The 20,966-nt window shown below is 39.5% G+C and overlaps 1 protein-coding gene across 1 annotated transcript in view; it reads left to right on the top strand.

Annotated features, from left to right (window-relative positions):
* The window catches only part of LRCH1 (leucine rich repeats and calponin homology domain containing 1), a 191,389-nt gene that overhangs the window by 147,144 nt on the left and 23,279 nt on the right, over positions 1–20,966 (top strand). Inside the window, exons 14-17 of the mRNA XM_040622847.1 lie at positions 3,558–3,611; positions 4,581–4,653; positions 15,772–15,881; positions 19,357–19,494. Coding sequence (XP_040478781.1) covers positions 3,558–3,611; positions 4,581–4,653; positions 15,772–15,881; positions 19,357–19,494 — 375 coding nt within the window. The remainder of the gene's footprint in view (positions 1–3,557; positions 3,612–4,580; positions 4,654–15,771; positions 15,882–19,356; positions 19,495–20,966) is intronic.

Here is a 20,966-nt window from a genome sequence, read left to right as displayed (position 1 = left end):
GAGACCTGGTGGGTTATGTGGGGCAGAGTAAGGGTGGAATTACTCTGGTTGGAATTTGGGTGGCCGTCGAAAGCAGTTTTGACATAAAACTAGAGATGAGCCTAGAAGGTCCCAGAGAAACAGTCATAAAAATAAGTTTGAGCTGGTGACTTGGGAGTGACATCTGGGTGATACCCTAATTCATCCTGCCGTAGTGAGTGGGTTTGGGATGGCTGGCTTCAGGACAAACCAGTTTATGTCCCTAGGTGTCTGAGCATGTGAAGCGTAGTGAAGCTGTTTCATTCTATTAACTGGCTAAGTCTCCGGCTAAGTTAAATAAGAGGAGAGAGAACCACTGTGGTCTCATTGCGGAGCTCCATGACTTAGAATGATGTTGAGTTTTAATCCCACCTCAAAGACTTGCTAACTATGGGCAACCTCTTGAAACTTCGCCTTCATTTTCTGTAAATTGGGACCAGTCTCACAACCCAGGGCACCTAGATGTTAGCTATGACTCTCACTCTACCATTCTATTGTTATTCTTGGTGTGGTCCTCAGACAGAATTATTGCACCCTGTCTTCGCGGGTCGAGGCATCACTGAATCACCCAGTCCTTTTATGTGAAGGCTGCCCCCAGCCCATTCTCCCAGGCTGTCCTTTGAGACAGGCTACTTGTGATTCTGTGCAGGCCCACTATTTTATTATTGATTGATTATAGTTGACCCACTTTTTTTTTTAAGCTTATTTGGAAATAATTTTAAACTTATAAAAATGTGGGGAAAAACTGAAAGATTCTACAAAAGGTCACAAAAATTGCATTCTTTTACCCAGAGTTACCGATTATTAACGTTTTACCACATTTATCATATCGTTTCTTTTCTTTCTCTTTCTCCACACATGGTTCTTTTTCTGAAACATTTGAGGGTTCCATATATCATAGTCCTTTTTGCCCTAAATATTTCACTGTATGTATTCTAGTAGAGGTTTTATTTTACATAACTACATTTCAGTTATCAAATTCAGAAATTTACGTTGATAAACTGTTTTCATCTAATCTACCTTCATATTCCAAATTGTTCAATTGATCTAATGCTGTTCTTCATAGTATTTTTTCTCCTCCCACGTAGATCCAGTAGTGGCAGGTATTACATCTAGTTATGAGGTATAGTTTCCTTTATTCAGGAACATTTCTGTAACCTTTCTTTGGTTTTTACCACCTTGAAATTTTGGAGAATATAGCTCTCCTCTTTTTTAATGGTGTGCCCCTTATTTCGTGAGACGAAAGTCCCTCATATTTCCTCATGATTAGATTGAGATTCTGTGTTCTGGATCGGAACACTGCACAGGTGATTTTGTGTCCTTTTCAGGGTATCTCACGTGTCTAGATGGGCCTGATTGGTGATGTTAATTTGATTGCCCTTTTGTTGTGTGACTTGATTTGTCCACTGTGTAATTATTGTTCTGTTTTTCCATTGCAACCGATAAGCAGTCAGTGAAGAGGTACTTTAGGACCGGTTGGGGTCCTGCTGCCGACCCATTTTTGACTCTAGTAAAACAGATGCCTACCTGGGTGCATGATTTCAGGAGAAACAGTAAGACACAAGTCCTCTAGAAAAAAGATACGACCACTCCATCTCTGATTTATAATGTTTTATTTTCATATAAGTTAGTTTTTTCTTTTTGGTTGAATGAGGACTCCTGTTTGGTGTAAGAAATTCTTACTCATTGTCTTCCTTCTCTAGGGCAATCGTCTGTCCATGACAGGCCCATCTCAATGATTTAAAAAGGAAGGATCACGTAGCGGGTTCTGGAAGTCACAAGGAGGAGGAAGAGAGAGCAGTGGCTTATCAAGGCCAGGGCTAATGTTCACACAGAAATTAAATGTGGTCCTCATTTATGATTTGGTTATTTTTATGTTTTCTCTTCTGTCTCATTCAGGAGGAAAGCAATAACTTTAGCATAAGTCTTGAATCAATTAGCCAGTGCTTATTGAGTACTTGTGCTGGATTTGGTCTTGTTTTGGGTGTCAAGGACTGGGCTATTAAGGGTAGGAAGTTGTCCTCACTTATAAGATGTTTTAAAAAATGTGGAGGGAAGAAGACTTGTATATTGAAAAAATTTAAAGAATTTGAGATGGTCTGTGATCCTGAGTATTTTAGGTGCTCTGGGAGAGTTGGGAAAAGATAGTTTAAGGAGAGGGAAGTAAACCTAGATTTTGGGGGTCGTTTGGCTTTGCATGGGTCCCAGCAGGCAGCTCTGGCAGAATCAGCACAGTGTGTGAGCCAGGCAAACACCCTGAGGAAGGGGGGATTCCCTGTTCACTAGGTAGGGCCAAGATGGCCAAGGGGTTTATACATCACATCGTCGGGCTTTAAATATGCTTTAGATGACGGTCTGTATCAAGTTTGGGTAGCACTAGCATCCATTCCGGAAGAATTGCAAATTATAGTCTCTTTCATAAATATCAAAGTGGGGAAGGTGTTGGGGGGACAACAAGAAAATTTAGAGGAAGGAATTACTTACAGAGAGAATCAAACCTGCAGGTACTTGTTAGTATTTCTAACAAAGCCATTTAATTGGGTAACGAAATTAATGACATTTTATTCTAAAAATATGTTTTTCCTTTGGATTTGTTGAAGTTTGGAGTATTTTTTAAATAGCACTCCTCAACAGTAGTACTAGGAACAGACATCTTAAATTTATACTAATTTGGTGTACTATAAATGAGGATGTTTATATTCGCTATCACCAGGTTTTTTATTAGGGTTATCAGTGAGCTCCTTGATGATCATATAACGAAGGCTGATCTGAGTAAAATAACCTAGAGTTTCCTCATTGGTTGCCAAAGCAAACTGGCGTCGAATTGGTAACCTAATAAGATTGTCTCAGGTGATTTGGAGCAGTAGGCGTGTATATTTATTAAAAGCTCCCGATGAGGGGCGCCTGGGTGGCTCAGTCGGGTAAGCCGCCAACTCGTCGTTTCAGCTCAGGTCATGATCTCATGGAGCCCCTGAGGTGGAGCCCCACCCCCATAGGACTCTGTGCTCAGCTTGGAATCTGCTCAAGATTCTATCTCCCCCTCCCTCTCCCTCTGCTCCTCCCCCTGCTCACAGGCACCAAACTCTCTCTCTCTCTCTCTCTCTCCTTTCTAAAATAAATAAATAAATAAAATCTTAAAAAAAAAATTAAAGCTCCCAATGAGATTCTGTGTATTTGGGATATACTGCCATGGACCATTTCTAAAAACCTGTGATTCAGATGAGGAGTGGGCTCATGGCTCGGTAACCTAGTAAGGCAGGTTATGTTTGCAGGTACTTTGGACTGAGCTCTTTGCCCTGGGAGATCCCTTTTCTGAGTTTGTGTGATACTCTAGATGTATTCTTTCTGTGAGTACAGCTGCATGTTTTTAGCAAATGTCAGTATGACCTACTTAGCTACTTAACACACTAATTAATTAATTCAGTGTATATTCATGGAGTGCCCAGGTGCCAGGGATGTGAGGGAAGTCAGCGGGAGGCCGTTCTTGCCTCAATAATTTTATGGTCTAATGGAATGTACCATGCATTTTTTTCTTTAAGGTGCAAAATGATCTAACCTTGCAGAGCAATGGGAGCGAGTATTCTCCAAATGAGGTACGTGTCCTGAAGATTACTGTAAGCCAAGGTAGTTTGTGAAGGCTGAATTGGAATACTTTTTATAGAAATATGTAATCTGGGGCACCTGGGTGGCTCAGCTGTTAAGCGTCTGCCTTCGGCTCAGGTCGTGATCCCAGGGTCCTGGGATCAAGCCCCGCATTGGGCTCCCTGCTCGGCAGGAGGCCTGCTTCTCCCTCTCACACTCCCCCTGCTTGTGTTCCCTCTCTTGCTGTCTCTCTCTGTCAAATAAATAAATAAAATCTTAAAAAAGAAAGAAAGAAAGAAAGAAAGAAAGAAAGAAAGAAAGAAATATGTAATCTGAGACTGTCATGATTCATGAGTTAATTGTATTGCAGATCCTCTGGGGGGGTCTCTTTCATTAGCTATCATAGTCTTATCTGCCCTATCCATAATGAAAGATTAATTTTATGAGATATATTTTGAAAGCCAAATATGGCAGCATCTTTATAGAAAACAGAGTGATGGCTCCAATTGGGCAGCATTTCGAATGTCCTGTCATCCATCAACGATGCAGTGCGTGGTGTCCCTGTGGATGAGACTCCGTTCAGTGTGACCTGTTTTCCTCTCTTATGTGTCATGCCGTTCTTCATCAGCTGTGCCCCCGTGAGGGGGACGTGATGTGGGCCTGTGTATGTGTACAGGTGCACGCATCTATTCTGGAGCCGGAAAGGATCACCGGTGTCACATGGTTAGAGAATTTTTTTATTGCGCAAATAAAAATTGACTGGCTCTCCCCCCGGACAGCATTCTATTGATGATGCCACCTAAACCACTTACAATATGAAAATGCATCAGTCCTCATGTGTTTTTAGTCAGGGCTTCATCACACAGCAGCAAATCAAAAGGGAAGTGGTGTTACCATAATACTATGCAGTGTAGAGAAGCGTGTGTAGTTCTGCTCTAACTGTCTGTTTTTAAAAGCATCCTTTCCTTCCGATCCTGCAGATGAGAGCGAACTCGCCTGCAATCTCTCCCACCTCCAACAGCACAGCTCCATTTGGCCTGAAGCCTCGATCAGGTAAATTAAAACCTCAGCGTCCTGACACTTCTAAACCCTCAGTGGTTTGTCTTTGGCCTTTTTAATGTGTTAGCGTGAGCAGCCTTGTGAACGCACTCGGTGAACACTGAGTCCTGACATCAGAGCTTTGCGGCAGCTTGGGGAGGCCAGACTTTGGAGCCTTGTTTTCAGTGATTCACCTGTTAAGTCCATGTTATTTGTAGTAGATATCTTAACTCCTTTTCAATCCGAGCAAAGAGAAAAGGTGATGCGGCATGTAAGTGGGGAAGAAATATTCTAATGAGTTTTTTACCTAGGGCTTCGTGGTAAGCTGCTGAGCTAAGGAGCAGCCTCTGACAGGGTGACTTCTCTAAAATACCCTTTGTTGGCTTTCTAACCTCATAGGGTTAGGTATTTTCTCCTACAACTGGGTGATTGTTTCAAGGCTCACATGAGTAGTCAGGAGTCATTTCTTTAAAAGAGCCTTTCTGCTTAATATTACCTGCTTTCTTTTAATTAATTGTTAGCACATTCACAGACGTAAATTATAGCAGTGTGCAAAATAACTCTGGGTTTTAAAAAGAAGGATGATGCTTTGAGCAATTCGGTTCTTCTGATTTCTCCACTAAAGTTCTGGCAATCTCTACCTTCTTTTAGGTCCTTTTTTATTTTAATACTTTCAGATCTTTGCATACACTCATGACTATAATGCTTTTAAGTAAGTGCTAAGAAAGGACTCAGACACATTTAAGCAAAAAGCTAGTAAAGAACTTAGATGTTCTTGGGTTTTCCAGTAAAGCATTTTGGCAAACAGAAGTTATACGTGTGTATATTTTGTAAACAGGTACCTATAAAAAACCAAATATAATTCCTTTATGAAGGAAACTTTTTGTTTTGGGAGCACGTTGATTGATGGGTAACATGTAGCCAGGTGTAATGGTTTCCTGGCGTTCTGGATGGCTATAAGGCAGCGCTATTTGAGAAAATGCTAGGCGTGGCAAAAGTTAGTAGGTGTTTTATGGAAAGCCAAGTTGTGTGTGAAATAAGGCTCAAATGACTGGCCTCCTCATTTATGGCACTGAGCACATGCAGTCAGAGCTGGGCTGGGCTTCCATTTCCCTGGGGTCTCAGGTGTGTGCTGGGAGAGATGATCAGTGGGTACATCTCCTCTGTGCCTTCAGTGATGGCCTGGCAGGAGAGTCATCTCTGTACATTCAGGACCTCACTGGGCTACAGACTTGCTTCTAATCTTTACAAGTAGTTTTAAGGAATTTTACAAATATAATTGGGCAATCAAAAGTTGAATGCATCTCCAAAGAACAATATTCTTTTGAACGTGCATCTTTATGATTTAGTTGTAAAATTGTCTCAATGATTTTTTTTCTCTTTTTTATGGCATCCAAATTCAGCTTATCAATATGGTACTTGTACTATTCAACCATGTCAAATTCATTGTAGTGGTGAAAAAGAAATGGGGTATTTATTTTGAATAGCAGAAAACAAAGATAATTTCCTCTCCAAGCTTCCAGCCCTTCTATAATGCTGACTAACCACTGTGGAAGTTGTTCTAGTTGTTGAAAGCTTTGTGGAGTTTGGTTGCTGTAAATAATGCTGATTTATCTTTAGGAACATCGAGTGGCGTGTTGGAATTTTATAAAATTGTGTTATATATTGGGGATTTTTTTTCATTGTACTTAGTAATTTAAACATATTACAGTATGTATTTTTCACATTTTCCAAAAAATAATATATACAGCAATCTTAATTATGGATCATATGATTTAAGAAGAAATTCTACTTTATTAGCTTTGGAACTTTTAAAAGCCAATTAATTTTTCTTTTTAAGTGAAGTATATGGATTTATGTGATTTCTGTGTTATAAATAAAAACAGACTACTCAAATCAGCAAGTTAGAATAAGAACGTAGTTTCTTAAGTAGGCTGATAGTTTTCTTCAAAAGAAATTTTTTTTCTCTTCTGTGTTTTCCTCCAAAGAGAGACAACTATAGATACTCAAATATTCATTCCTAACTCAGAAGTGCTTGAAATTGATTGACATCTATTGGTGAATTAGGTTTGTTGTTAAAGAGACTCTGCTAGTATCAAAAATTGTTTTTCTACTGATCAGTACCAAAGACAGTATTGAGAGGTGTGCGTGCCCAGGGTTGAGCAGAGTTGGCTACCTATAGCTATCAATAAAGCATGCCAGTAGCCTTTAAAGAGAAATTTTACATTGCCTTGGGAAAAAAAAGACACATGGTAAACACTGATTCTGTAATAGTCTCATTTCTAAATAATGGATATATTTACACATATTAAGCTTTGTCTACGTAACCACATTTTTTTGTGTGAATTGTATTTGCTATGATTGTTAGTTATTTAGAAGGTTTTTGAAAAAGTGGTAGGTCTTCTGCTTTGTATCTGTGTTATCTGTGGGTACTCTTCCTTTCTGGTGACATGATTCATTAGGACTCTGAGTCTGTGGGCTTGCAGAACTGTTAAGATTAACGATATTAACTGCATGCAAAGTATATGATTGATAAGTACTAACACTCAGTTTTTATCATTCTTTTTATTTCATGCGCCATCTTTCATTCTTCCCCTATATTGTACATTTGAATTTAAATCCCATAATATGAAATTCGCTTCATTTCCATACAAACCTTATGCCATTTGTGAAATGCTGCCGCCCCTTTGGTTTTTCCTGGTCCTTGTCCAACTGTACGCGGACCGGCTCTCTTGCTCTCCTGCAGACCCAGCCCTCACTCTTCCTCCTATCTCCTTCAACAAACTTACACAGGCACAAACATGGGACAGCTCTAGCTACAGTGTTCCATCTGAAGGAGACAGTGACAATGGTAGGTGGCCTTGTACCTATTCTTCAATGTGCTCATTAATAAGCCAATGAATAGACTGAACGTTCATATCTGTTCAGCTGAGGATAGAGTATCTTCACCTGCATGCCGGCTCTAAGAACCAATGAGTAAAGCGGGAAAGTAAAGTCCAGAAAAGTGCATGGGGATGGTTCTCTAGCAATTTGTAGAACTACATTTAATTAACTTGAAAATTCTGAATTTCGGGAGGACTTTGCAATAATTTCTTTCTCTACCTTTTCCGCTTGGGTTTGTTTGGGTATTTTTGTTTTTGTCTTTGTTTTTTTTTGTTGTTTTGTTTTTCGTTTGTTTGCTTGTTTACAAAAATTGGGGGTTGCACATTTGGAGTGTCTCTGCTTGCTCCTGCATCTGCACCAAAGTGCGTTTGGAGTTTGATCTTTTATTATCTATGCTTAACTGTATGAGATTTTTAAGGTAATTAATGCCTCGGCTGATCCCTGAGTGGTGCACTGAAAATAATGTTAACGTCGAGAAATTTCTGAAAATGAAGAGAAATCACTTGCCTTCTCCTTTTTTTGTTATTTGCACATTTTAACTTTTGGTACCTTTTTGAGTGTCCGTTCACCTATATAATATTCAAATTGGCCTGAAAATCAAATGTGCCAATAAAACATTGAAGACAGCTAATTGGATTATTATGAATATCTTTTAATTTTGTGCCATTAAATATTTTAAATAGCCTAAAAAATGAAAACAAAATATAGTTATCTAGACCCACATGCCACATAGATCAGAATCTCCATTTATTTTACTCTGAGGTACAAAGTAACAAAAGCAATTTTAAATGAAACAGCATGATTTATAAGTAAGAGAAGTGAGATATGAGGTATAGCCAAGATGCAAACACAATAGGAAAATAAATTTTCTGATCATAGTTATTTTTTAATTGAAGTATGTTATATAGAAAAAATATATTTAAAACATTTGCTGTGATTTCTGGTCAAAATTCAATTTAAAAAGTTTTCCAATTTCCTTGTAAAGAAGGATACATGTATATTTTGGCAGGTTAGTTGTAAAAGGAGTTTTATTATTTCATAGATTTCAAAATTTTTTTAACTGAAAATAATTACGCTTCAACGATAACAGCAATGAAACAGAAGTCCCTCCTTATACCATCCCTATTTTAAATTCTGGAGGTTGAAGAGGGCTCAGTGGAAACTTTCTTGAGAAACGGTTCCATTACTCAAAAATAAAAAAGAGGGGGAGAGGCATTTTTGTTTTTCAGAAAGCATGGCTATTTATGGTTCTGCTGTTGTTTAAAGGAAATCAAGCCTAAAATGAAAGATTTATGTGTGATTTGGTATTTCCTTAGTAGTGATATCTGAAACCAAAGGACCTTTTTTTGGTGTAAGCTGGGAAAGATATAGTCATGTTATGTAGCAGTAGAATTTCTATCTATATAGACATGCCAACTATCTCATGATGTGCCAACTAAAAAAAGGTGAGGTCATGCTGCTGCGTAGCAATGGAGGCGAGGCCACCCAGAGTCCTAACTCTGCACCATTTCCATCCTCATTCTGCAGCTGTTTCTTGAGGACTCTCGGTACAAGCTATAAGCCAGACTGCCTTCTTTTTAATAAAATTCCTAAGATTTCCATAGAAATTAATAATTGTAGAAATCTCTCTGAAAAGAAAATAACCTTGCACTCTTTACTTGGTATTTTTTGTACGAGTGCAAATTCCAGGATTCACGTGTAGCTATCAGGCCGTACCACAATCATAATAAAGGAATCACTTTCGATATTCATGTGGTTCCATCAGTCACATCAGGTAATGGGCGGTTGTCATTTATCCCTACCTGCAGTTTGTCTAGAATGCAGAACTATTCTTTACCAATATTTGTGCAGGTTCCCAGATCTGACTTTTCACATGCTTCTTCATTCTTTGTGCTAACTTGGCCTTGTGATTTCAATATATTTTCCAAAGCATTTTTTATATTAACGAAGCTACACTCTGCGTATTCACAAGCATACAAATTAATCTTGCAGGAGAAGTACAGCCTGCGATTTTCTGTTGTTCTTACTCATTCCTCTTACATAGTAGATCCAGTTCAGGGGCCATTCTTGGCATTTCCAAGCCGTAATCAGTTTGTTTCCCCCTATTCCTGGTATCCGTTGTCTGCACCTATCTCAACCTTTGTAAAGAAATGGCATCTTACTCCCGACTCAACCCAGTGTGTAATGCAGTTTGTCTTTCATTTATATTTTATTAGTTTTTGGTAAAGTTGGCATTTTTAGACCTTGTTCACTGTCTTGCTTTATATTAAAATTCCCCTTAATTTAAATTCTTTTCAGTATTTCATTCCAAATATGTCTCATTTTCAATCCCCCATCTTTTTCTAAAAGAAATAAAAAATGGCAAACTGGCTAGAAGATTTCTTGGAAGTTTGAATTCCCACAGTCCCCAGAGTTCTGCCCCTTGAGATGGATGGGAGGGCGGGAGGGTGTGTGCAGGGCTGAGTGGGCACTTCTGGCGCTGGGTGGGGCAATTCACTTCGACTGGTTCTTAACTTAGGAACAACTTCTCTTTCCTTTGCTCTTGTGCCCTATTACCACTCTGCCTCTTTCCTGCCTTTCCCCTTCGCCCCTTCACTGGGAAGTGAAAACTGTTCCTTTCTTCTTCTTCTTTTTTTGTTCCTATCATCTTTTTTTTTTTAATATTTGAACCTAGTTTTATTATATTTAGTATGATGTATATAATTATACTTAAATTTTCAAATAACACATGAAATATTTCTGATATAATATGCAATTATTTTATTCTTTTTTGGTTATTAAATTAATTTTAATATTTTAATTATTAAATTTAGTATATTAAATTAATATAGACTAAAATTTAAATTGTGCCCAAATTTCCAGCTTTCTTAGGAGTTTATATGATATATCTTTTTTAAAAATTTTTTTTATTATATTATGTTAGTCACCATACAGTACATACCCGGTTTCCGATGTAAAGTTCGATGGTTCATTAGTTGCATATAACACCCAGTGCACCATGCAATACGTGCCCTCCTTACTACCCATCACCGGTCTATCCCATTCCCCCACCCCCCTCCCCTCTGAAGCCCTCAGTTTGTTTCCCAGAGTCCATAGTCTCTCATGCTTCATTCCCCCTTCTGATTACCCCCCCTTTCTTTATCTCTTTCTTCCCCTACCGATCTTCCTAGTTCTTACGTTCCATAGATGAGAGAAATCATATGATAATTGTCTTTCTCTGCTTGACTTATTTCACTTAGCATTATCTCCTCCAGTGCCGTCCATGTTGCAGCAAATGTTGAGAACTCGTTCTTTCTGATAGCTGAGTAATATTCCTATCTTCTTTTGAATCATTGTCCCTTTTTCATTTGCAATTAGTTTGTGGGTGCTAATTTATACTTACTTAAAATTGGCTGTTGAATTATCACTGGAGAATGAATGAATGGACATATCCATCTTGGCTCAATTACAGACATTTTCTAAGTTTTTACAATAAGCTTGCACTTCTAGGTATTCTTTTCCCCATACAAAAATGAGGAAATAGGCCATGAGAGGCGTTTCAGTAATTCTTAGCCCTAGAATCATCTGAGTGTTTTTAAGACTGTAGCTGCCTCGCTCCACACTCAGAGGTGCTAATTTATTTGGTGTCACATAGACTCTGCACATTGATTACTTTTTTACTGATCTTTGTGTTCTATTCAAGTAGGTGAAATCCACTAGGTTAGCATAAATTGCCCAAAATTATAGAGAGGAAATAATGAGTATTTTGAGGGCAGAGAGGACGTATCTAATTCATTTTGGGGCACCAGAAGGGAATAAATGAATGCATTAATCAGACTTCTAATTCACATTAGCCAGGATCTAGAGCCCCTGCTGGTTTTTCAAAGCCATTTTATTTTGCTGCCCTTGAGTTTGTCTGTCTTAAACATCACACCCAGTGCAGGTTCCTAACTTCCAAGGACAATCTGAGAGCTGAATTTCAAAACCCCATACGTCCATGGAGAAGAAATCTCTCATTGAGTTAAATTTAGGTAATAAAGGTTAATAATATAGACTGATGAATTCTATACCAAAAGTGCATTTCACATAATTAAATAAGCATTTCAGGCAATTTTTAGAGCAGTGGGCTTTCTTAGTTTAACCAAAGATATTCTTGGGGTGCCTAGGTGGCCCAGTTGGTTGAGTGGCTAGCTCTTGATTTCTGCTCAGATCATGATCTTAGGGTCCTGCGATTGAACCCTGTGTTGGGCTCTGTGCTCAGCAAGGAGTCTGCTTGAGGATTCTCTCTCCCTATCCCCTCTGCCCCCTCCCCACTCTCTGTCTCTAAAATAAATAAATCTTTTTAAAAAGATACTCTTAAATAGAGAAATGGTTTCTTGCACACATTCTTCAATGTCTGTTGTCTACTCTGTGCTAGGCATGATGTTCGTTGTTATGGCTATAACTCTGAAAAAGACAAACAAGATACCTACTTTTATAGAACTTTTATTTCAGAGTCTAATGAGTTCAGACCTGGAAACCAAGCTTTAGTAGATTTTTCGTGACAGGAAAAATTGAGGTGCCTGATTATCAGGTAGGATAATCTCTGCAAAGATGCTCTCCAAATAGACTGATCTCTGGATGAGGGAATTTTGGAAACACTTGTTTCATTTTTTCATCCATCAAACTGCTTTGTGGGGCAGTAGGAGACATACAAATTGGAAACAGACATAAACTCTTAAAGAGTCATAATGGAGAGGAACAGATCTAGACTGTAAGAGAGAAAGTGATGAGTGCCATGAGAGAGACACTGATAAAGAATTCTGTACGTTGATGAACAGACCACTCCCAGGTCAGGGATGAGGGTGAGGAGAAAAGTGAAGGAAGTAGCAGAGATAATGGAAGAATCCGTGGAATTTGATCTGTACCTGTAAAGATGAATTTGGCATTCTGCATGAATGTATTCATCGTTCCTTGCAGGGGCTTTGCCTAGAGAGTTGTCTCTTCTGCTAAAGAAATTACAAATAGGGCAAATCATCTTTTCCATTCTTTGAATGTTCTTTATTAGATACATGGTAATTAAACCGTTAAGCAGGACTAATTTCTCCTGCATCTTAAATCACCCTTAAACCACCCACTTCTTTGTCTCTTCCTACACACATGTACACACATGCACACACACACACACACACACACAGTCCTCTACACCCTCACTCTGCTCTCTTCCCCCTCTTTTTTTTTCTTCTTACTTACACTTAAATAGGGTGGCATTTGATTTGAAAAACAGGTACCAACAGTGAAGCTCTTCTTAATATTGTCTTGTAGCCTCGAGTTAAACTTTATCCCCCCTGAATTAAGTAAGGAAATTCTTAAAATTTAGTGATATGAAATTAAGGAAAAAACGATCATTCTCCTGTAGATCATTTCCCGAAGCTCTGGTTCCGGCTGGTCACTGCATGTATTATTTAAATATGACTTGAAAGAAAAGAAAAAAAACCATAGGTAATAGAATCGGAGCTACCATCATGGTCCCATTAAAATGATTCTGTCATAATAGACCTCGCAAAATAAGCAAGCACATATGTGCTCTGTAGATTTATTATTAGCCTGAAGAGTTTGTTTTAATTTTTCATATATTCCACAGTAATTAATCCATTTAGAAAACCAGCAGTATTACAGTCATGGTTTCCCATAATTTTAGGTACATTTGAAGTATTCATTTAAAAAAACATAGTTCAGATGTGTTTTAACACTTTGTGATTGCTTAACATTCGTAGAGCAAATACGCAAGCATGCATTTTGTATTTTTAAGATGCACGGGAATTTAAGATGAAAAATGATGCTGGGACATTAAAACCCAGACACCACTGTATTATCTTATCTCACATAGGGCTCTAACAAGGTGTAGATACTTCAATTGTGTGCTGTTAAACTAAAGCTCATGGTTAATTCAGCTTCCTGATAGTTTCGTATTCAGAGAGAAATCTGCCAATAAAAACATATTGAAAATATTAAGCATGCTGTATTAGATAAGATTGCCCCCTAGAAAAAAGGCAAAGGGAAATCAAACCTCCAAAGAAAACATTAGCTTTGTTTAAACGATGTTGGGGTGCCCCTTGCTGGCTAGTGTGTATACTCTTCAACTCTGCTCACACTCCTTGACTTTTTTGGTTTGTTTGGCTGACTTCTTTTCTTTGGGGGCATGGATTATTTCTAAAATTTTACATTCCAATATATATTTCTTCTGGATGTTATGGTAAATGGGTAGATGTTTTCATTGGTCTTGATAGGATGCAAAGGCAAGCTTAACGCATTTCCAGTTTCTTCCCTGCTTCCTAGTTTGTCCACGTTCTCCTCATTCTTTGCTCTGCGAACTGCTCATCTCTGCCTGCTGGGCTACGCTACCCTACTTCCTTTGCTGGGCTTGCCTTGATTTTTTAAATAATCGGTCTCACTTCCTGTGGGTTTGGTTTCTGTGGGTCTTGATGACAGCCCTTTGGTGACATGTCTTTAGCTCTTTTTGCTGGTGACCTCCCTGGATGGCTTGAAGCAGAGGCCCGGGCCCCAGGCTGACCCCCTCCCTGAGGTTCCAGAAGGTGTTATGTCTAGTAGACTACCCTCTTTCTCCATTGACTGTAAATCAAGGGTTTATTACGACAGCTTTCTAGTCTTCCACAGAGCATCAGAATGCTGATTCAAATACCCTACAGCTGACTTAGACAATACTGAGATGTGAGAAACATAATGCAAGTCATTTTTAATTAATTAATTAATTTGAGAGAGAGAGTGCATGCATGAGTGGGAGAGAGAGAGGGAGAGAACCTAAAGCAGACTCACACTGAGCATAGAGCCTGATGTGGGGCTCAGTCTCAGGACCCTGAGATTAAGACCTGACCCAAAACCAAGAGTCGGATGCTTAACTGACTGAGTCACCCAGGCGCCCCAGTGCAAGTCATTTATTGAGGTGGTTTGGTCCAAAGGTACACACTGAGATTAAAACGACATAGTTGGGTGAGCACGGGATAATTGATTACAGGGAGTGGACTCAGGTTTTTCTATTCTAAGTGTATCTGTAAACCATATTTAAGTTTTAAAAATTAGTATATTGAAGTAGCTTTTAAAGTGGCCTGTAGGAAATGTTTGTCAGAATAGAATAAACATTGCATGACCTTGTTGTTTACATTATTACAATTATGGTGATTGAAATTACTGGAATTGCAGCACCAGTGCAGCCTTCCCCGTGGTAGTGGTTTTTAAAACCGAAGTTCCCTGCCCAGAATTTCCTGGAGGGCTCCCCTAGCCCACCTTGCTGCCTAAACACACATGTAGTTTGAAGGTCAGTGGAACAAGGGGAGCAAATACAGCTCATGCCAGCACTTTGCTCCCTCCTGTGTACATGGGAAGTCGACAGTCTCAAAGGGATAAAAATCTCAAGGAAGAAAAAAATTCAAGTTTAAATCTGCCCTGGGCTTTGTATCATAATAAAAAGTGATTAAAATCCTTGCTAGAATCCCCTGCCATATGTAGAACACTGTGTACCTTCTTTATGAGTCTTTATGACATGTTATCCTTCAGAGGCTTAGACATTCATTTTCTCTGGAGCCTGAGGCTCGCTGCCTTTCTTGATGGTCGTAATTTTAAAGACGTGAAGCCAAGGATGATCTCTTAAACTGCCTCTAATCTTGCCAGCTTTTCTAAAAGGAGTCTATGCTCATCTCTAAAGAACTAACTTTTTGGATGTGGTGTCAGTGATATGATAGAAGGCAGAATTTTTCCACTCCACACTTAATACGCAATCCTGTGTATCATCACTTAGTTCTTAATTCAGGCTGATAACAAATTTTGGCCAACAGAAATATTAACCTGTCCTCATTTGTAATATGTAAAGCAGTTCTAGAGTCCTCTTCTTTGAATATAATTATCTGAATTTATGAAAGGATCGTAAAACCCCAAGTATAATGAGCACTTAGGACGAAAGCAGCGGGAACAGGAGAGAGGGGACATGTGTCAGAGCTGTGGCCTGGCATGGTTCCAAGGATGACCCACACCCTTCCCTGGATTCAGTCTATTATCACCAAAAATACAACTGTTGTTAGTCTGCATAACTCAGTACAATTTAAAATATGATCTTAAGAATATTCAAATTGAGCTTTCCGTGTGAAGTCAGAATTTGTTTCTGTGAGTGGTAAGTGCATTATTTGGGGTGAACTATTTAACTTCCATACGAGTAGTCTTATACGGTGATCTGTGGGAGGCACTCAATAAAGACTTTTTTTTTCCTTTTTATTACAGTGTTTCTAAGACCTCAGAGAAATTTGGAATCTATAGACCCACAATTTACAATTCGGAGGAAAATGGAACAGATGAGAGAGGAGAAGGAACTGGTGGAACAACTCCGTGAGGTACCCCCAAAACAGTCCATCACCGAATACCCATTTTCACCCAGAAACAGTCCATCACCGAATACCCATTTTCACCCAGAAACAGCCCATCATCGAATACCCATTTTCACCCAGAAATAGTCCGTCACCAAATACTCATTTTCAGAATTGAGGCAGCATTCTGTACATTTGGAAAATAGACTTTGATGTACTGCAAAAAGGCCTCATTTCAAATTTACCAGGTCACCTTCTGACTGGTATTGGGCAAGCCACATAACATCCCTGATTTCAGGTTTTTTCATGTATTAAAAAAATACTTCCCATCTTAGTAGGGTTTTGTGAGGAATATATGAGATAATGGAAGTAGAAATACATATGGATAAAGCCTAGTATTGTTTCAATTCAGATGTGCTTTAAAATAATACACTGTCATTCTTTTACTTAGTAATAATATTCCATTCATTAATTTAAAAATGTTTATCATTACCCTACTTTGTATCCCAACTGGTCAGAACTTTGTAAGCAAAGCGTTTGAGTTCCTACCCAGAATGAAGCCTTGTGCTAAGTGCCATGAAGATTTTAAGCTTGTTGGTGGCAGCGCACAAGGCAGTCTTATTCCTTGTGTTTCTGTTCCCACACAGCTTCTAGCTCGAGAGCTCATACATGAATATATGAAAGATCAGATAGCAGTGCATGGGTCAGTTGCCAGAGAACACATTGGTATTAGTTATTAAAGTCAGCACATCATAAATTGCTTCATAAGTTCTTTATATTCAAAGAGAAGTACCATAGCCATGAACCAGAAGAGTGTAAGAAAGTCTAGAGGGGATAGATTTAAGGTACATCTTCTCCCTTCACTAGCAGGTGGTTATTGACTGCTACTGTGTGCCAGGCAATATTCTAGGAGATGGATATAGGAGACAACATAAAGGTCCCTGCTCTTACGAAGTCTATAGTCTATGAGAGGAGATAATAAATGAGAAAGAAACAAATAAACATATAATTTCAGATGGCAATGAGTTCTGCAAATGAGAAATGAATCCCATAAATTAAATTAAATTAAATTAAATTAAATTAAATTAAATTAAGGTAGGTCCACATCTTTGTTTTTGCAGATGATACTTTATATATTGTTTAGCAGGTTGTCAGGAGGGAAGAATTAAAAACACAAAAACCTTTTACCACCACTTTAAGTCACTGTGGTTGGCTCTCCAGTCACAGAGTGAGAGTCAGACCACTGTCATTGGCCTTGAGTATTTGCATGTGCTATAAATTTGGGCGGTGAACTTCCAGAGGTAGGAGAACATAAGGTCAGAAGCTGAGATATGCCTCTCAAAGAGTGACACAATTTTATCTTAAAGTGTGGGTTATGTTTGTTGTTTACGTTTTCATTTACGATGTAAAATAAGGAACTGAAAGAATGTGGAGAAGAAAAGTAGGTGTCTACACAAAGGACCGTTCTGAAAGCGAATTATGCGACACTGTTTTATGCACTGGTTTTCTAGTGCTTCATTTATTCCAGATCTCTAAGTCATTCTTTCTTGGGCTGTTATCCGTTTAACAGGAACCACTGTTATAAAATAGGAATTTGTATTTGAAGTTTAAAAAGTTAATTTCTCTACTTCTACTTTTGAGAAGATCGAACATACCTACTTTTCCCTATTTCCGTCACTAAGTACAAGTAAAAACCCTGGACATTATATATAAAATAAACATAAGAACACTCTGAAAGGTAGAGAGAAGACAGCAAACTGGCTAGGGCCCCTTGGGACTAGAAATGACACAGTGGTGAGTTCTGTGGGTTTTGTTTTTTACCTCATATATCTCATACTTGGAGCTAGAGTAGTTGGAAACCTAGAAATGCTAATGGGCACAATTTCTTTTAAAAGGCCACCCAAAAGCTTGCTTATTTCAGTGAAAGTACCAGGAAAGGAGCAACCTAACAAGACAAAAACTTTTAGACAATAAATGCTCTGCTCCAGCTAAACATCGAAAAGTACTGTGGCTCCACCCTTATCCATACGAGCAAAGATGGAGCAGGCTAGACTTCCACCCCTGCTGGATGGTATCAGAGAAGACCAAGGGAGCAGACAGGAGTTTCATCCATGCTAGCTGGGAACAAGCCCATCTCCTCCCGAGGCGTCAGTGGAGACCACACAGGAGCCTGGATTTCCACCCTCATCCAGCAGTAAGATCCTCCCTCCACCAAGTCTGAGGCCTCGTGGGAAGCATAGACTTCTGCATTCACCCAGCAGTAACAGGGTAGTAACTCAGAGCAGTGTCCAAAAAAGCCAGTTAAAACTGGAGGTTCAAATAGGATCCAGAGTCTCATAACATCTAATAGGCAAATATCCAGGTTTCAACAGAAAATAACTCATCCTACCAAGAACCAGAAGATCTCAAATTGAATGCAAAAAGACGGTCAACAGATGAGGCAGTAATATGGCGGAGATGTTGGGATTACCTGACAAAGATTTTAAAGCATCGTGATCACAATGGTCCAACAAGCAATTACAAACATGGTTGAAACAGAGAGAACAGTAGAGCACGTCAGCAAAGAAATAGAGAATCTTAGCAAAGAAATAGAAGACATAAAGAAGAACCCAACCAAAGTAAAGGGCTGAAAAACACGTTATCCCAAACAAAAAGCCTGGTGGAGGGGCTCAACAGCAGAATGGAGGTGACAGTGAAGTGATAGAAGTTACCCAGTCTGAATAACAGAGAGAAACAGATGGAGAATAAGTGAACAGACCTCAGGGACCTGTGGGAATATAGCAGATGGTCCATATTCATGTCATGGGAGCCTTGAGGGAATGGCTGAAGGAGAGCAGGGCTGAAGCAGTACTTGGGGCGGGAGTGAGGTGGCGTGGGTATAAAAACTTACCGTGAGGAAGGTGGTCCTGGAAATGTTCCATATCCTGACCGTATTCGTGTCAGTACCCTGCTCGTGATACTCCAGTATGCTTCTTCGAGTTGTTACCTTCGGGGGAAACTGGGCCAAGGGTCCATGGGATCTCTGTGCTATTTCTTGTCACTGAGTATGAATTTACAATGATCTCAAAATAGAAAGTTCAATTTTTTTTAAAGGGAGAGAAATTGATTTCTCAGGTAACACATAATATAAGAGAAAAGCATCCCTTAATCCCTCCTCTGCCCCTGGCTGCCTGTCAGAACCCGTTGGACCTGCTTTCTATTGGTCACCTCATTCTGGTTTTCTATTTCCATAGCCAAGGCTGAGGCAACATTGAACTCAAGAAGTAATTCCATTATTCCATTCACTCAACTTACTAAAAATTTGAGGCGCAGCTGAATTTGTTTTTCTACAGCAGGATTTTTACTATATCTTTAGGAAAAAGTTACACAGTGTCAGTATTTTCCAAGTGTTCCCATTCTTCTTCCTCATAATGAAGTTAATGTCTCAATTCATAAATACCCATAACTGTATTTGACCCTCTGTTGCCTGATGACAAGTGGCTTCCCTCTGTTTCCTCCCCAGAGCATCGAGATGAGACTCAAGGTCAGCCTGCACGAAGACCTGGGGGCCGCACTCATGGACGGCGTGGTCCTCTGCCACCTGGTCAATCACATCCGCCCGCGATCCGTCGCAAGCATCCACGTCCCCTCACCAGCAGTTGTAAGTAACACCACATAAAGGGACACTAACTTTCACATGGGACAAATTCTTTGGGGACAGCGTTGCTTGATAAAGATGCCTAGGGCCCCCCAGAACCTCAACAACTAGAAGAGCAGGAAAGAAAAAGCTCTGAATGAAGCGACATTTTCATCTAAAAAGGGAGAATATATAAATATGTAAATGACAGGAAAATAATTTATTTCAAAGATAAAGCACATCACCACGTTAAAGGAATTACTGGTTGGGGTGCGAACTTCCAAGGCTGTAAGGACGTAAAGATTCATTTCTCACTAGGGGTTATTTAAACAGTGAGAAGTCTTTCCAGAAAGGTTTTTTGGTTGGTGACTTCTCTGCTAAATGGAATCTCTTTCCTTTAGTAGTCGCTGAGGATTTTAGGGTGACTCTGAAAAGATGTGGTTCTATGTAAAATGACATTTTAAAGAACCTGTCAAGCCAGAGGTCGGTCAGCCAGACATTAATTCCACGGTTCCTTGATGCCTCACTTTGCTCGGGGTACACGAGATATGGGGCAGCAGTGAGAAAGGCTGATCGGTGAGACTCCCCTAATACCCTAAAAATCCTCCCGTCCGCTGTAGGGGAGATGAAGCTGGTGGTGGGAGGCGCTGCCCGTAGGTCACAGAGCATGTTTCCATCTGGAAGAGAGCTGCGGGGTCCCTTTTACAGATGAGGGAGAATCAGGGAACAGCTTGTCTTTGGAGCCTAGGTCGGGTTCAGGCAAGTAGAGAAGAAAGAAGAATTTCTGTCCACACTCTTTGCTGTTCATTAGGAGAGGCAGAAGAGTTTGGGGCTACGAATGCAAGGTTTGGGTTCAAACTGCACGTCTACTTATAAGCTGTACGACTGTGGGCAAATTTTTAACCTCTCTTTGCCTTGATTTGTTCTCTATCATGGAAACGTTCCTGAGAGGATAAAATAAGGTTACTGCATATGACGCACGGATGTAAGCCATTGTTATTGTTAGTGTTTGTAGAACAGATTTTCAAAATTCAGAACCCCTAATTTCAAGGCACGGTGCTCATAAAATATCACATAATAAACGTTTTTCTCCCTTCCTCACCCCCAGGAAAGCCTCACAATGGCATTATCTTTATTTTCCGTTTTTTTTTTCTTTTCTTTTTTTTAAATTTAAAATCAATTAGCCAACGTATAGTACATCATTAGTTTCAGATGTGGTGGTCAGTACTTCATCAGTCGCATATAACATCCAGTGCTCATCACACTGGGAGATGGGCATTAAGTGGGTGACAGTGGTATTATTTATGCTTTCTTTTCTCTTGGTAGCAGCAGAAATCAGCTGAGGATCCCGTTCCAACTGTCGGTTTCCTTTCTATATTGTGGAACATATTTTTCACTTTTGCCTCAGAAATCATAGGAGAGGGGCGCCTGGGTGGCTCAGTCAATAAATCGTCTGCCGTGGGCTCAGGTCATGATCCCAGGGTCCTGGGATTGAG

The sequence above is a fragment of the Ursus maritimus genome, unplaced genomic scaffold (genome assembly GCF_017311325.1).
Source record: "Ursus maritimus isolate PB19 unplaced genomic scaffold, ASM1731132v1 scaffold_10, whole genome shotgun sequence".
NCBI lineage: Eukaryota > Metazoa > Chordata > Mammalia > Carnivora > Ursidae > Ursus > Ursus maritimus.
The sequence above is the reverse complement of the archived record's forward strand: the minus strand, read 5'-3'. Positions and strand labels throughout refer to the sequence as shown.